Source organism: Bubalus kerabau, chromosome 6 (genome assembly GCF_029407905.1).
Source record: "Bubalus kerabau isolate K-KA32 ecotype Philippines breed swamp buffalo chromosome 6, PCC_UOA_SB_1v2, whole genome shotgun sequence".
NCBI lineage: Eukaryota > Metazoa > Chordata > Mammalia > Artiodactyla > Bovidae > Bubalus > Bubalus kerabau.
The window spans coordinates 17163989-17180613 of record NC_073629.1 but is presented as its reverse complement, the minus strand read 5'-3'; the positions used below and the strand labels follow the sequence as shown (position 1 = coordinate 17180613).

The window sequence follows — 16625 nt, the reverse complement described above, 5'->3', positions numbered from 1 at the left end:
GGGCTGGATGCCATGATCTCAGTTTTTTGAATGCTGAGTTTTAAGCCAGCTTTTTCACTCTCCTCTTTAACTTTCATCAAGAGGCTCTTCACTTCCTCTTCGCTTTCTGTCATAATGGTGGTGTCATCTGCATATCTGAGGTTATTGATATTTCTCCCGGCAATCTTGATTCCAGCTTGTGCTTCATCCAGCCCGGCATTTATCTGCTTTCTAGCTTTTTAGAAATATAACTTAAAAATATATACATAGCTCTGGCTTGCCTTTGCTACCTTGCCTTGTCTTTGTGTTCTTTCTTAGAACAAAGATTCCCTTTTCAACTGTATGCACTTAATAAAACTAGTTGCATATTAATAAAATACGTAAAGATTAGTCATCAAGTCTACTATATTCATCTATTCAAGTTCAAATGTGGAGTGGTAAAAAGGAAGAAAAGAGAGATTTAGGGAGAGCTCAGACAACAGAATGCTATGGCGTTCAGAATGTGGCAGTCCTATTAAACAAATCCTTATGAAAATTATAAACAAAAAGTGCAGAAACTATCATCTGTTCTTACATTTTAAAAGAGCGCAAATCCTGGTTTGCTTTCTACCACTGGGAGACATCAGCCACAGGTCTAGCAAGACCTGTTCACCTGCAGATAATGTGTTGCTCTGCTGAATCACTCAGTCGTGTCTGACTCTGTGCGACCCCATGGACTGTAGCCTACCAGGCTCCTCTGTCCCTGGGGATTCTCCAGGCAAGAATACTGGAGTGGGTTGCCATGCTCTCCTCCAGGGGATCTTCCCAACCCAGGGATCAAACTCAGATCACCTACACTGCAGGTGGATGCTTCAGGTCTGAGCCACCAGAGAAGCCCAGATAATATGTTAAATATCTCCAAATGAGACAATCCAACAACACAGAAAAAAAGTTGATGAAATGAAAACATCCATCTCAATGAAGGGATCAAGTGAAGATTCTCTTCAAATCAAACTGTTCTGAATCATCTAGTATGTACACAGTAGTAAGAAATACAAGCAATTCGAGGATTAATTCAAGGATCATACAGTAATTGAGAAATCTGGAGATGTGTTTACCCTCAGAGAAAAAGTGACCTAGTAATAAGAGTTTTAAAATGTGGATGACTTCAAGGATAGACTCTAGGTTTCAGACTAAATAGCTGGTTTCTTCCCCCTTCTTGCAAGATTCTTCTTGCTTCTGCCACACAAGTTACACAAATGTGAGGAGGAATCCTTTCCTCTATCAACCTTATTTTTTCTCTTGTATTCTGTATTTATAATAGATATCATTTTTTTAATTAAGTTAGAAACTCTGAAGTCATGTGAGATGACTCCTTCCTACTTCACTCATTCAAACAAGTAATTTTTTCATAGATTCTAATATACTATTTTTTCTCTATTTTAACCTCTGGTATCAGGGTGTATCTTATAACCAACAGCATTTGACAAGTGACAGTATTTCTTCTTTCTTATTGGTTTATAAACTATTGATACATCTTAAAATCAATGGCATCTTCACATTTGCAGCAACGTGGATGGACCTAGAGCTTCTCGTACTAAGTCAGACAGAAAAACCCAAATACCACATGATATCACTTATATGTAGATTCTAATGTATGACACAAGTGAACTTATTTACAAAACAGAAACAGACTCACAGACACAGAGAACAAACATGGTTAACAAAGGGGAAAGGGGGTAAGGGAGGGACAGATTAGGAGCTTGGGATTAGCAGATACAAACTATTATACATAAAACAGATAAAGAAGGTACTATTGTATAGCACAGGGAATTATATTCAGTATCCTGTAATAAACTGTAATGGAATCGAATATGAAAAAAATACATTTTTATGTATAACTGAATCACTCTGCTGTATACCAGAATCACAAGAATGTAAATCATCTACACTTCAATTTAAAACCAAATATCAACAGCATCTTAGAGTCCATGAAATACAATATTTATGAAATGCCTAACATTTATTATTAGCATTTTTCTAGGCACTGAGGCTACAACACTGAACAAAGTCTCTATCCTCATGGACTTCAATCCAGTGGGGAAAAGAAACAATGAACAAATTAACAACATGAATAGGTAAAGTAGAGATAAGATCGCTGAAAAAAGTTAAGCATGAAAAGGAGATGGAGTGTCAGATGGGAGGAAGAGACTATTCTTAAAAGCAGAATTGGGAAAGTCCTATCTAACAAGATAACACTTGTGCTCAATCCTAAATTAAGTGGAGAAGTGAGCTCTGCCTGTATCTGGAAGAGAATATAACAGGTAGAGAAAAAAGCAAGAATGCTGCTTGAGACAGAATGGTGCTTAGCATATGGCAGAAACAGTAAACAGGTAAAGATGAAGTGCCATACCCAAGAAGGAGAGTGGCAGGAAACGAGGTAGGAGAGGTAATCCAAGGGCCAAACCAAGGGTGTATCTTAAAAAAAGAGCCAACAGAAATGCTGGTGTACTGGATGAGAAAAAGAAGTAGTCAAGCATTACTCCAACACTGTTATCTCCACAATGAATGATGATGTTTTTTATGAAAATGGTGAATAACACAATATGTTTGGAGGAAAAATGAAAGATGTAGTTCTACCATGTTAGGTCTGCAATGCCTATTAGACACAAGTCTAGAGTTAAGAGGAGATGTTTGGCTGAAGACACAAATTCAGGAGTGATAAACATACAGACAGAATTTAAAGTCATGGGGTAGACAAACTCATTTAAGAAGTGAATGCAGGGACTTCCCTGGTGGTCCAGTGGTTAAAACTCCACGGTCCCAGTGCAAGGGGGCAGGGTTCAATTCCTGATTAAGGAACTAGGTTTCACATGCCACAGCTAAGACCCAGGGCAGCCAAATGAATAAACAAAAAAAAAAAAAAAAAAGGAGAACAAGAAGAAGTGAATGCAAACAAGAGAGGAGTATCAGGGCTGAGCTTTGGGGGTACTCCAACATTTATAAATTGAACAGAATATCTAGCAACTAAGATTGAGGAGTGGTCTGTAAGGTAGGAAGGAAACCAGGAGAACATGGTGTCCTAGAAGCCAAGTGCCTTTTCCCCTACAAATCTAAATCTCTCTAAAAGATCTAAACATCTCTGGAGTCTCTCCACTCTTTCCAACTTTCCTGCCATCCCTTAGTTCAGAACATCATCTTTTCTCTCCTAATCTATAGCAAATATTTTAAAAGATCTTATGGTCTCAGTACCTAAGTCCCTCGCCCCTACCTTTCATTTTCCGTATAGCCAGTAAAGTGACCTTTAGGAAAAAAAAAGAACCCAATCTCATTATCCCATATTTAATATCAAAGACTCCCCATTATCGACAACACTAGCACACAGGTCCCTACATCATCTTGTCCCAATTCACCTTTGCAACCTTATGGTCTGCTACTCCTGCTCTTAAGTGTTTCATGAGCTAGGCCCAACTACATATTCTTTCATTCTTCCGAGCTCTTCTGTATGCTCCTTTCTTTCCCTAGTAAATCCTCCAACTCTTACTTTAAGACTACACAGATATTTCATTTATTAATAGGGTGACAATGTGTCTGGGTTGCATGGGACAGTCCCAATTTACACCTGGTGTGCCCTCCTGATGGTAACAGTGATTCTTTCACCTTTAATAGTGCCATTCTGGAGGGTAAATTAGATGGCTGTCCTATCTATGAAAACTTCCCTGTTCCCCTAGGCAGTTTTTTCTCCCACTCTGTTCTCAAACCATTTTTGAACACATCAGTATCTGTCTCATTACTGAATTACTTGTCCTTTTCCCTTTAAAAACTGTGAGCTCCCAGGGGGTCTGAAACCTTATGTATTACTCATTTTCTTATCTCTTGCACCTAATCTGTTCATAAAACACAGTAAAAAATGTCTGGTTTCAAGGAACTCTATCTCCTGTAAATACTAAGAAGAGAAGGTAGTCAGAGGAGAGAAAGAGTATGGTGTTGGGCAGCAGGTCTGAAACTGGGAGCCAGTTGGAAGAAGGGGTAATCTGTTCTAGGATTAACAGCAAAGGGTAGATACAAGAAGAGGAAAAGAAACTTCAACTCAAAAGAGGGCCTGCCACCAAAATGTTTTCAATCTATTAGAGAAATATGTTATACTTTCAAAAATTCTTATTTCAGGTATTACAAAGAAACATTCCAAAGTTACATGTTTAAAAAATATTAAAAAGCTACTGGAGTTCAGAAAAAGCCTGTACAAGTCTAGGAAAATGTTTATGAAGCTGGAATTTAATTAGCTCAGGATACTGCCATCCTTATGGGGCAATGATATAACTGAACAGTAAGCTCCTTACCATATCTCTATTTCCCTAGTTGCAAACACAGTCCCTATACAATAATAATATGTTTAATAAATGCTTCTGATGATAAATATAACTTACATTAGTTTTTTTAGTCTGCAATGTACTCTTACACACATTACATTTTATATGAGGACAACATCTCTGTAAGACAGGCAGAGTAGTAAAACTGTCTCAGTTTTATAGATGAAGAAATCAGGCTTCCTGGGATTTGTAGAAGAGACTAGGTTTCTAGCTTGCCAGTTTCAACACAAACTCATCTTCACTTTCTGAAGAGCAATGCTACTCAAACTGTGGTCCACAGACTGGTGCTGGTCCATGAACTGTTTATTACCGCTCTGCAACAAGATAAGCATAGAAATTCAGAGTAAGCATTTAGAAATTTGTATTTTAATTTGACAGAGTAATTTTATGCCTGTTGAATCTAACAAAAAAAATACTGGGCTTGAATTTGGATATCTCTTTTCCAGTAATTCATCTCATTATATTTACAAAAGTATTGGTCTATGCTATCTATATTAGAAAACCAAACAAAAAGTTGGTCCTTCATCACAGATGGTTTGGAGAAGTATCACTATAAAGGGGAATGTAGATCAATATGTCACTCATGGATGGAACTCAATAACTTTAACTTTGTCATTTTCCTTTTACTTTATATCCATGTTTTGCTAGGTATCATTTTAGACCCTGTAGCAGAATTACTTTAGATACGTGTTTAAAATAAATCCTCCCAAGCCCATTTCAAAGTAATGAACTGGAATTTCTCGGTGAGGAGCCAAGAAATCTACATTTTATCATGTTTTCCTGGTGGTTATTAAGCACTCCATATAGTTTAAGAATTATTGTTCTAAACTTTCATAATAGAAACAGGCAAGTAAGTAACCTAGGGAATATATAATTAAATAAAGGAATAGAATGGGAAATTCTTGAAGAGATGGGAATACCTGCCTCCTGAGAAACCTATATGCAAGTCAAGAAGCAACAGGTAGAACCGGACATGGAACAGTGGACTGGTTCAAAACTGGGAAAGAAGTATGTCAAGGCTGTATATTGTCACCTGCTTATTTAACTACATGAAGAGTACATACATCATGTGAAATGCTGGGTTGGACAAATCTCAAGCTGTAATCAAGATTGCTGGGAAAAATATCAATAACCTCAGATATGGAGATGACACTACCCCAATGGCAGAAAGCAAAGAGGAACTAAAGAGCCTCTTAATGAAGGTGAAAGAGGAGAGTGAAACAGCTGGCTTAAAACTCAACATTCAAAAAACTAAGATCATGACATCTGGTCCCATCACTTCATGGCAAACAGATGGGGACAAATGGCAACAGTGACAGAATTTATCTTTTGGGGCTCCAAAATCATTGGGGAAAATGACTGCTGCCACACAATTAAAAGACACTTGCTCCTTGGAAGAAAAGCTATGACAAATCTAGATAGTGTATTCAAAAGCAGAAACATCACTTTGCTGACAAAGGTCCGTATACTTAATGCTATGGTTTTTCCAGTAGTCATGTATGGATGTGAGAGTTGAACCATAAGGAAGGTTGAGTGCTAAAGAACTGATGCTTTCAGACTGTGGTGCTGGAGAAGACTCTTGAGAGTCCCTTGGACAGCAAAGAGAGCAAACCAGCAAGGAAATCAACCCTGAATATTCACTGGAAGGACTGATGCTGAAGCTGAAGCTCCAATACTTTGGCCATTTTAAGTGAAGAACCGACTCCTTGGAAAAGACCCTGATGCTGGCAAAGATTGAGGGCAGGAGGAGAAGGGGGTGACAGAGGATGAGATGGCTGGACAGCATCATCGACTCAATGGACATGAATTTGAGCAAACACCAGGAGATAGTGAAAGACAGGGAAGCCTGGTGTGCTGTGTAGTCCATGGGGTTGCAAAGAGTCAGACACAACTAAGCAACTGAACAAGGCTTTAACCACGTTTTTCCAATCTCCTTCAGAACTTATCTATTATATTCCATTCTTCTTTGGGCAAAGTAGAGAAAATGTAGGCTTTCTTTAGGAATGTTATACTTAAAACAATATTTAAATAATAGTTAAAAGAAGAAAACAAAAAAAAAATTTCCATTTTATTCGAGGGCACCAATAACAACAGGTGGTAGGAAAGAGGAGTTTTAAATGGTTGCGACTTTTCACACTACTCTGAAAAACATGATCTCTTAGGTACGTTTCATACACACTACTCAGGAGAGCCTCTTCTCAGATAAATGGTTTTTTCAAGTGATATATTCACCACACAAATTTGAAAACAGTTGGGGGGAAGTGCACTTCAATAGGAAGCAAAGTAACATGGTGTGTATCGGGGAAAAAGGAGCAGGGGACATAGAAAGGTGAATAACATTTGAGTGAGGCTAAATATCAAAACTGTGGGCTAAGAACCACAGAAACAACACTTCATTTAACTCTCAAAACACTCCTATGAATTCCATATTATCTCCAGCCTATGAATGAAGTAATTGAGACTTAGAAAGGCTAAATATACTTGTCTAAAGTCATATAATACACAGGAGCGTGTGCGCATGCTCAGTCGTGTCTGACTCTGCGACCCCATGGACCATAGCCCGCCAGGCTCCTCTGTCCAAGGAATTTTCCAGGCAAGAATATTGGAGTGGGTTGCCATTTCCTCCTTCAGGGAATCTTCCTGACCCACAGATTGAACCTGCATCTCCTGCATTAGCAGGTGGATTCTTTACCACTGAGCCACCTGGGAAGACCCTACAAATATATAGGAGAGCCATGATTAAAACCTATCACTACACCAAGGAAGTGGGTTTTCAACTCTCATGTCAATTTTTTTTTTTTAATTGATGGTGGTCACTTGTAACATTCTATCAGTAAAGACTTATTCAATTACTGTCTGCCATAGGTGAGTGTGAGTGATAGTCGCTCAGTTGTGTCCAACTCTCTGCAATCCATGGAATTCTCCAGGCAAGAATACTGGGGTGCGGAGAAGGCAATGGCACCCCACTCCAGTACTCTTGCCTGGAAAATTCCATGGATGGAGGAGACTGGTAGGCTGCAGTACATGGGGTCGCTAAGAGTCGGATACGACTGAGAGACTTCACTTTGACTTTTCATTTTCATGCATTGGAGAAGGAAATGGCAACCCACTCCAGTATTCTTGCCTAGAGAATCCCAGAGATGGGGGAGCTGGTGGGCTGCCGTCTATGGGGTTGCACAGAGTTGGACACGACTGAAGTGACTTAGCAGGTAGCAGGTAGCCAGGAGATAGCGGAGGACAGAGAAGCTTGGTGTGCTTCCATGGAGAAGCAAAGAGTTAGACAGGACTTAGCAACTGAAAAACATCAACAATGAAAGGGAAGTTTAAGTAAGCCATAACTAATTTCATTCCTTTTCTTGTATGTGTGTATTCTGGAAAATATAGCTATTTAAAATGTTTTTATGTTAACATGTAATCGATTTGTTCTTCTTATTTTTAAATAGTTTAATTAATAAATATGTCTTTTTAATTTCTCAGCTTTAAAAAAAAAAAAGAATACTGGGGTGGGTTGTCATTTCCTTCTCCAGGGGATCTTCCCAACCCAGGAATCGAACATAGGTCTCCTGCATTGCAGGCGGATTCTTTACCATCTGAGACACCAGGTAAGCCTACTAGTAAGAAACATTTCTAAGTATAAAGACAGGTCAACTTAAAAAGTATCAGCAGATACATGCTTGATTTTATTTTATAACATATAGACGATACATTAGAATATGTAATGAATCCATATACCTTTTCCAAAGGAATACACGAGACAGAAGTAGCAATAAATTATAAATGACAATCATCAATCAGATTAAATAATTTAGATGAAGCTTCTCTCTCTCTCGACGAGATGGGGACTGGGAAAGTGGTCAGGATGGAACTACAATGTGCTTTTAACTTTGTATGAAGAATAAAATTCAGTTCCATGTTGCTGAACATAGTTCTGTTTTTGCCAAATCAACTTCAATTACTGTCCGAATGCTTTATTAAAACTCTGCTATAGGCACAACATATGAGAACAGTAGCGCACACACAAAAATTATTTACCATATACACACTCTCATAATCAGAGTAGTAAAACCAGAGAGATTTTATTTAATTCAGTGGCCTGTGAGGGTAACCACTTTTTTGCGCTTTGAGGAAATTAAGAGCTGGGGGGCAGTCATGAAAGGGCAATGGCAGTGATCTGTAAGCCCTAGGAGAGTCTCACAAATGTTTTTGGCTTCACAAAAATTTCTCCAGAATATCCCTCAAGGATATTCACAGTTCTGTATACTAAATTAGTCATAACAGAGAAGGGAGAAGGTTATAAGTAGTAACCTAGCCAGATATTTATTCCACAAAGAGTAAGTTTAACAAGTTTCTCTTAATGAAAATTCTTGTACTTTAAAGGGGCAAACATAACCATACAATTAATTCTACCTCAATGGGGCTTCAGAGATTAATAGGCTCATGCCTACTACTTGCAAATGTGAGCTGAATGAACTGCAATTTGACTTCCACCAAACCAGAAATTGCATTTCTAGGTCGTGCCAAAGATCACAGAGCAATGGTTCTGTACTGCACATCTCCAAACTACCCTGATGCACACCAGATAGCCAAGCTCCTTCCAAGCTATCTAATGCTTCCTACAGCCAATCATTTCCAGCAACTAACTTGACACTTTCCTAGGATGGAAGCTCTCTACCTCAGTTTCCTAAAGGAACTTAAACATATACAAACCAAACTGCAAAACAAATTCCTCAAATGGGGGTAAAACCCCTAAGGAAAGACAAAATGGCTATAGTGTATGTTAGATGCGACAAAGAGTGAAGCTATCTTCTAATGTACCATTTTACTGGATCATCTTGGACACTTCCATATAATCCTGGAGATAACAATCTCTGGTATTCATCACTTGATGGAATAGAAAAGGTTGTGGATGAGGGCTTAAGAAGAGTAGGCATCAATGTGAATATCTAAGGCCTATTAACTATTTCTTCTTTTTTTCTTTAAATATTTATTTTTATTCATTTGTCTGTAGCGGGTCTTAGTTGTAGCATATGGGATCTAGTTACCTGACTAGGGATTTAACCCAGGCCCCCTGCATTGGGAGTGCAGATTCTAAGCCACTGGACCACTAGGGTAGTCCCCTCTATTAACTATTTCTCATTAAAAGGAGGTTTAGATAACAGGGAACCAAGAGAGACCACCTGATCTCTGCATAGGACACAGAACACAGCATAGCTTATACTACAATATATCTACAATATATCTAGCAATATTATCAGTCATAGGTTAGAAATTAACATGACCCAACTACAGAAGACACTGCCAGATTACTAGTGCGTTGACCAAAATGTTCATTTGGGTTTTTCCAGGGACTGTCACAAATATCATTAAAGCTATTACAAAGCCCCAAGCCTGCAAAGAAAGAAGCTGAGATCCAAAGAAACCATAATTCACTTTTATCAACTTTCTGCTGAGTCAAGACTTACTCTCCAAATGAAAGATGCAAAAATCACATATATGACACCATCAGAATCTGTCTTAGGTTTCCCTGGTGGCTCGGTGGTAAAGAATCCACCTGCCAATGCAGGAGACACAGGTTTGATCCCCGGTTCAGGAAGATCCACGTGCATAAGCCAGTGTGCCGCAACTATTATTAAGCCTGCGCTCTAGAGCATGGGAAGCGCAACTACTGAACCTGTGAGAGGCAACTACTTAAACTCACATGTCCGCGAGCCTGTGCCCCGCCACAAGGAAAGCCACTGCAATGAGAAACCTGTACTCACTGGGTCGTACTTAAATGGATCTACACTGAAACCAAGGCACATTAACCCTTCCACCTAAATCTTGATTTTTCTGATACAGCATGCATTTGCTTATTTTTGCTTTTCTCCTTCCTCCATTAAATTATAAACACCATGGAATGAGGGATCTGTCTACTTTGTTCACTGCTATTATCCTCATTTTTGAGATAACTTCCTGGAATGTAAAAGACAAAACTAAACAAAACCACTCAATGATTATCTGTTAAATGAATAACTGGACCCTTCATTTACATGATGTTTTGGTAGGGGAAGAGGGAGCAGATGAGACTGAGCAAACTATACAGTTCTAACTTAAGCAGAACTGATTCACTTCTACTATTTCAGGATTATTCAGCCTTCTTACTAGTTGGAAGACTTCTGATGATTATTCTCTGTATAAACATCTTCCCATTTCTAGAGCAAGAAGCCTCAACCCCTGTACAATATCCCACCCACCCTCATTCTAGATAGTCAGTGCAGTTTTGGCTTTGCATTTTTCATTTTCATTCACCTCCTTGGGTCATATTAGAGAAGGTTATGGATCAGATACACATACACGGGTAATCAACACCAGGGCACCAAGAGCTCCTAAAATGATTTTTGTGACTATGATTTTAGAATGGGAAAATATCAACACAGGGCATCTTCAATAAAGAAGAACCTTAAGACCCTTAAGGGCTTCCCTTATGGTTCAGCTGGTAAAGAATCCGCCTGCCATGCGGGAGACCTGGGTTCGATCCCTGGGTTGGGAAGATCCTCTGGAGAAGGGAAAGGCTACCCACTCCAGTTCTCTGACCTGGAGAATTCCATAGACTGTATAGTCCATAGGGTCACAAAGAGTCAGACACGACTAAGCGGCTTTCGCTTTCGCTTTATGAACCTTACAGCAGAAAAGAACAGCTTCTCAGCTGGCTTCCTGCTGTTTCAATTTATTTTCTATTAAATCTGATAAGCCTTCTTGAATATAATACTTTCCACTATTACTTAACTACCTGGCCCCCTCTACTCTGCCCACCTAACCAAGTTACTCTGCCCCAATCTTCCAAAAGACAGCCTCACTTTTACATATGCATATACTACTCTCCTAGTCCTTCCCCTCACACACTTCTAAGTATAAATTCCTTTTCTTTATCTGATAAAACATATTCCTGAGTTAATTAATCCTATCCAAGTACTTATTCTTCCAATGTCCTGATACTGTGGCTCACTGCCCATCAAAATTGATTCCCCCTCCTCCTTCCACAGTAATGGAAATACTGGCTACCCTAGATGTTCAGCTCACTATATTTCCTAGGTTCCATGGTGACTGTTAAGGCTAAATTCTTGCCAATGCAATACAGAGAAAGTGATATGTGCTACTTTCAGCCTAATAACTATAAAAAGTAGGCAAACTCTTTCATGTTTTTTCCCATTCCTATTGGCTGCCACACAGTTTCAAGCCTGCAGACAAGGACAATACCCTAGAAATTGATCCTCCTGCTAGTGGTATCAACATTTCTTGGGAATTTGTTGGATATACAAACTCTGGAGCCCCATTCCATATCCATGAATCAGAAATTCTGATGATAGGGACTAGGAACTTTCTTTTATGCTTTAACAAGTCTTCCAGGTAACTCTGATGCACACTACAGTATGAGAATCATTGTTCTAGAGATCAGCAGGTAATCAATATAAAAGAACCTGAGTTCCTGAATTACCACATGAAACAGAGTATCAGGACGCAATCACTTTGGGTAATTACAAAGTGTTTTACAAAGTGTAATTACAAAATTACAGTTTGTTTCCAATGGTAAAAAATACTTTCTATTTTTTTTGAGCTCTTGCCTTTTTATCTTTGTTGCAACTGTTAGCCATATTCTTCCAGTTTTTAAAACTTTTTGGTCTCAGGATCCCTTTAAGAGGACACTCCTAGGGACTTCCCCGGTAGTCCAGTGGCTATGACTTAATGTTCCCAATGCCTGTGTTTGATCCCTGGTCAGGGAACTAGATCCTACATGCCATAACTAAAAGAGTCTTCATGTTGCAACTGGAGGTCCCATATGTCACAATGAGGATCCAAGATCCTGCATGCGGCAACTAAGGCCTGGTGCAGCCAAATAAATTAATATATATATACATGAAAGAGGACACTCCTAAAAATTAAAACTCCAAAAAGAGTTTGCTTGTAGGCTATAATATCAATAGTTACCATATTAGAAATTGAAACAATTTTAAAAGTATCAATTCATTAAAAAATAAGCCCACATTCCATATTAATATAAATAATATATCCTTTATTACAAAATAACTATTTCTCCCAAAAAAGAACAATTTAGTGATACTAGTGGCATTGGCAACCCACTCCAGTGTTCTTGCCTGGAGAATCCCAGGGACGGGGCAGCCTGGTGGGCTGCCGTCTATGGAGTCGCACAGAGTCGGACACGACTGAAGCGACTTAGCAGCAGCAGCAGCAGTGGCATTATTATACAATTTTGCAAATGTTGTTCCTGTCTGGCTTAAAAGACAGCTGGATTCCCATAGCTGTTGTTGCATTCAATCTGCTGTGATATGTTGTTTTACCTGAAGTATATGGAGAAAAAAATCTGGTCTTAAACAGATACATAGTTAGAAAAGGAAGGGTATTTTTTTTTAAAGCCTTTAATGAATTCATTATTTAAAAAACTTTTTTAGCTCTGAAATGATTTTAAACTTAGAGAAAAGTTGCAACAATAGTTTTGAGAAGTCCTATACACTCTTCCAATGAGTCAACTCTGGCGTGCTGCGATTCACGGGGTCACAAAGAGTCAGACACGACTGAACGATTGATCTGATCTGATCTGATACACTCTTCATTCTGTTCTCCCTAATGTTCATATCTTTAAAAAAATTATTATTAAAATTGAAATATTTTTAAATTAGTTAAATTTTAATAAAGTATAACTGCAGTGCCAACATCTTTTATAACCATAGTATAACATTCTGAAACCAGGAAATGAAGTGTTGATACAATACTATTAACTACTCTACAGGCCTTATGCAAATTTCATCAGTTTTCCTACTCATAGCCTTTTCAGATCCAAGATACAATCCACAATGCCAAACAGTATTTAGTTGTCATCTCTCTTTGGTCTCCTCCAGCCTGTGACAGTTCACTAATATTTTTTTCTTAAATAATGTTTATTTGTCTCCATCAGTGTCTTAGTTGCAGCACATGGGATCTTTGTTGCGTCATGTGGGATCTTTCACTGTGGTCTATGGATTCTCTATTGTGGCACACAGGCTCTCTAGCTGAGGCATGAGGGCTTAGTTGCTCCAAGCCACATGGGATCTTAGTTTCCTGGCCAGGGATCAAACCCACGTCCCCTGCATTACAAGGTGGATTCTTAACCACTGGACCAGGTAAGTCCTTTATTAGTCTTTCTTTACTTTCATATTTTGAAGAGTACTAGCCAGTTCTTTTGTAAAATGTCTTTCACTTTGGATTTGTGTAATGTTTTTTTTTGGCATTTTTGGCAATGTCACAAAAGTGATGGTGTGCCCTTTTCAGTATATCAGGAAATATGTGGTGTTGATACATTGAACTATGGGTGTTGTTAACTTCAATCACTTGACTGAGGTGGTGTCTGCCAGGCCTCTCCACTGAAAAGTTATCATGGGAGATACCAGGGGTTACATTAAATTCCATTTTACATCAAATTTCCACCCACTAATTTTAATATCTATAGATAATACCTGCTTGCAACAATTATTACTGTAGTACTTGCCAGATGTTTCCAAAATACTTGTATGTTAATCTGAATTTTTACTGTAATAAATAGCTGTCCTCATTTCCCCATTTATTCAAATATTTATTTACCACAATATGGACTTGTGCACATTTATCTTATTCCATGGTTTATAATCCATTATTATCTTTATTTATTTTATTCTTCAAATTGCCCCCAGATTTGGTCACTGGCAGTTCCTTCATGTTGGCTCCCCATTTTTTTTTTTTAAAGCATTTCATTACTTTCTGGTACCACATGCTGTTTCAGACTCATGTGAATTTTTTCTCTTCCTTAGTCATTTCTCCAAGGAGTTCTGGTTCCTTTTATTTCAGACGGGCATCTAGAAACCAAGAACTGATGTCAAATGTGCTCACTGCTATGGTAACCAAGGAAGTAGACACACGCACACATAAACACACCTCTGCATCTTTTTCTATATTTATCTGTATATATGTGCATATGTATGTATACAGATTAAAACTCATATGAGTTCATACTGATGTGTGTGTGTGTTAGTCACCCAGTTGTGTCCAACTCTTTGGGACCCCATGGACTGTAGCCAACCAGGCTCCTCTGTCCAGGGAATTCTCCAGGCAAGAAAACTGGAGTGGGTTGCCATTCCCTTCTCCAGGGGATCTTCCTGACCCAGGGTTCAAACCCAAGTCTCCTGCGTGGCAGATTCTTTACAGTCTGAGCGACCTCATATTGATGCTGCTACTGCTGCTAAGTCACTTCAGTTGTGTCCGACTCTGTGCGACCCCATAGACGGCAGCCTACCAGGCTTCCCTGTCCCTGGGATTCTCCAAGCAAGAACACTGGAGTGGGTTGCCATTTCCTTCTCCAATGCATGAAAGTGAAAAGTGGAAGTGAAGTCCGCTCAGTCGTGTCCGACTCTTCGAGACCCCATGGAATGCAGCCCACCAGTCTCCTCCATCCATGGGATTTTCCAGGCAAGAGTACTGGAGCGGGGTGCCATCGCCTTCTCCGCCTCATACTGATGAGTGGTACTCTAATACTCTTTTTTAATTGGTCAGAATTGTGGATATCTTCATTTTTGATATAGTCAAAGCTCAATACACATGGCCAAAGGACTTGAATAGAAATTTATCTAAAAGATACATTAATGGTCAAAAAGTACATGAAAAGATGCTCAACATCATTAGTCATTAGAGAAATGAAAACCAAGACCACAGTGAGATACCAATTCATACCTACTAGAATGACTATTGGAGAAGGATACGGCCACCCACTCCAGCATTCTTGCCTGGAGAATTCCATGGACAGAGGAGCCTGGCCAGCTACAGTTCATGGGGTCGCAAAGAGTCGGACACTACTGAGCGACTAACATTACATTACATTTGGATGACTATAATCAGAAAGTTGAAAGTAAGTGTTAGTGAGAATGTGGAGAAAGTGTAATCCTAGTATACTGCTGGCAGGAATATAAAGTGGGACATCTGTTTTGGAAAATGGTTTAGCAGTTCCTCAAAAAGTTAGGATTATCAAAAACAGAATTACATTTGTCCCAGGAATTCCATTCACAGGTAAAGAACTGAAAACAGGTATTCAAACAAAAACTAGCACAAAATGTTCACAACAGCATTATTCACAATAGCTAAAAAGGTGCAAATAATCCCAATTGTGAACTGACAAATGGATAACCAAAACGTGGTATATTTCCAGTGGATATTATTCAGGCATTAAAAGGAATAAAATACTGATACCTGCTACAACATGGATGAATCTCAAAAACATTATACTAATACTAATGCGAAGCAAATGCTTAATGGGCACAAGTTTCCTTTTGGAGTGATGAAAATGTTCTGGAATTTGACTTAGGTAGTGGCTGCAGAACTGTGAATGCACTAAACACCGTCAAATTATACAACTTAAAATAGTTAATTCAGTTAAGTGAATTTTACTTCAATTAAAAAAAAAAAAATCAACCAGTTTCTAAAGGTTAGCTGCAAAGTGAAATCTGAAATTTTATCAATAAACTTTTCATACTGTTATCTTAAAATCCACTGTCTTATACTCTGAATGGATCTTTTACCCAAGCAGGGTATTTTTACATCATGCATTGATCATCTGAAAAATTCTGGTCCACTAGAGGTCTATGGGGTCGCACAGAGTCGGACATGACTGAAGTGACTTAGCAGCAGCAGCAGCAGAGGTCATTCTGGTCATCGAGAGGTAAATTTCAAATGCCAATACAGTTCATTATTTTATTTATTTATATATATATATATATATATTTCAATCACATTTGTCCATACCACAACCACTCTCATCAGAAAAGTATTTAAGTCCTAGACACTGTCAAACTCATGGTTTAATTTTTACTTGAATTTTATCATGAGGCACAAATATAGTTAGGTGCTTTCCTTGAAAAATTTCAAGAATATGTCTGCCAAAAACCTAAATCTAAAGAGCATAGTTCGCAGATTATTCTTTTCTTTTTTTAAAACTTTTTTAGGCCATGCCATGTGGCATGGGGAATCTTAATTCCCCAAGCAGAGATTGAACCCGTGCCTCCTGAATTGGGAGACGCTTTCACCACTGGACTACCAGGGAAGTCCTGGATCAATTAACAAGTAAAAACAATGTTCTATGAAGAAAGCAGCTAGGTAGCTTGCAACCTGATTGCACTATTCCTTGAGGTAACCACTGTACCTCAATATGTAGCAAAAGTGCTTTATAAGGATTTCTCACTTTATCACACAAAATATTTGAAACCCATGTTCTGAAAAGTCATGATTAAATAAAATTTATTT

General features: G+C 38.6%; 2 protein-coding genes across 6 annotated transcripts in view; one reads left to right on the top strand and one right to left on the bottom strand.

The window, feature by feature from the left end:
- The window catches only part of GATAD2B (GATA zinc finger domain containing 2B), an 82915-nt gene that overhangs the window by 31063 nt on the left and 35227 nt on the right, over positions 1 to 16625 (bottom strand). For 3 of the 5 annotated variants that reach the window (XM_055584208.1, XM_055584207.1, XM_055584209.1), the window contains exon 2: positions 4386 to 4642. The exons of the other annotated variants lie outside the window; for them this stretch is intronic. In XM_055584208.1, coding sequence (XP_055440183.1) covers positions 4386 to 4423 — 38 coding nt within the window. In that variant the 5' untranslated portion in view covers positions 4424 to 4642. The remainder of the gene's footprint in view (positions 1 to 4385; positions 4643 to 16625) is intronic. 5 annotated transcript variants of the gene reach the window in all.
- Positions 7348 to 16625, top strand: part of RPS27 (ribosomal protein S27) — a 103685-nt gene continuing 94407 nt past the window's right edge. The window contains exon 1 of the mRNA XM_055584221.1: positions 7348 to 7358. The gene's annotated coding sequence lies outside the window, so the exon portion shown is untranslated. The remainder of the gene's footprint in view (positions 7359 to 16625) is intronic.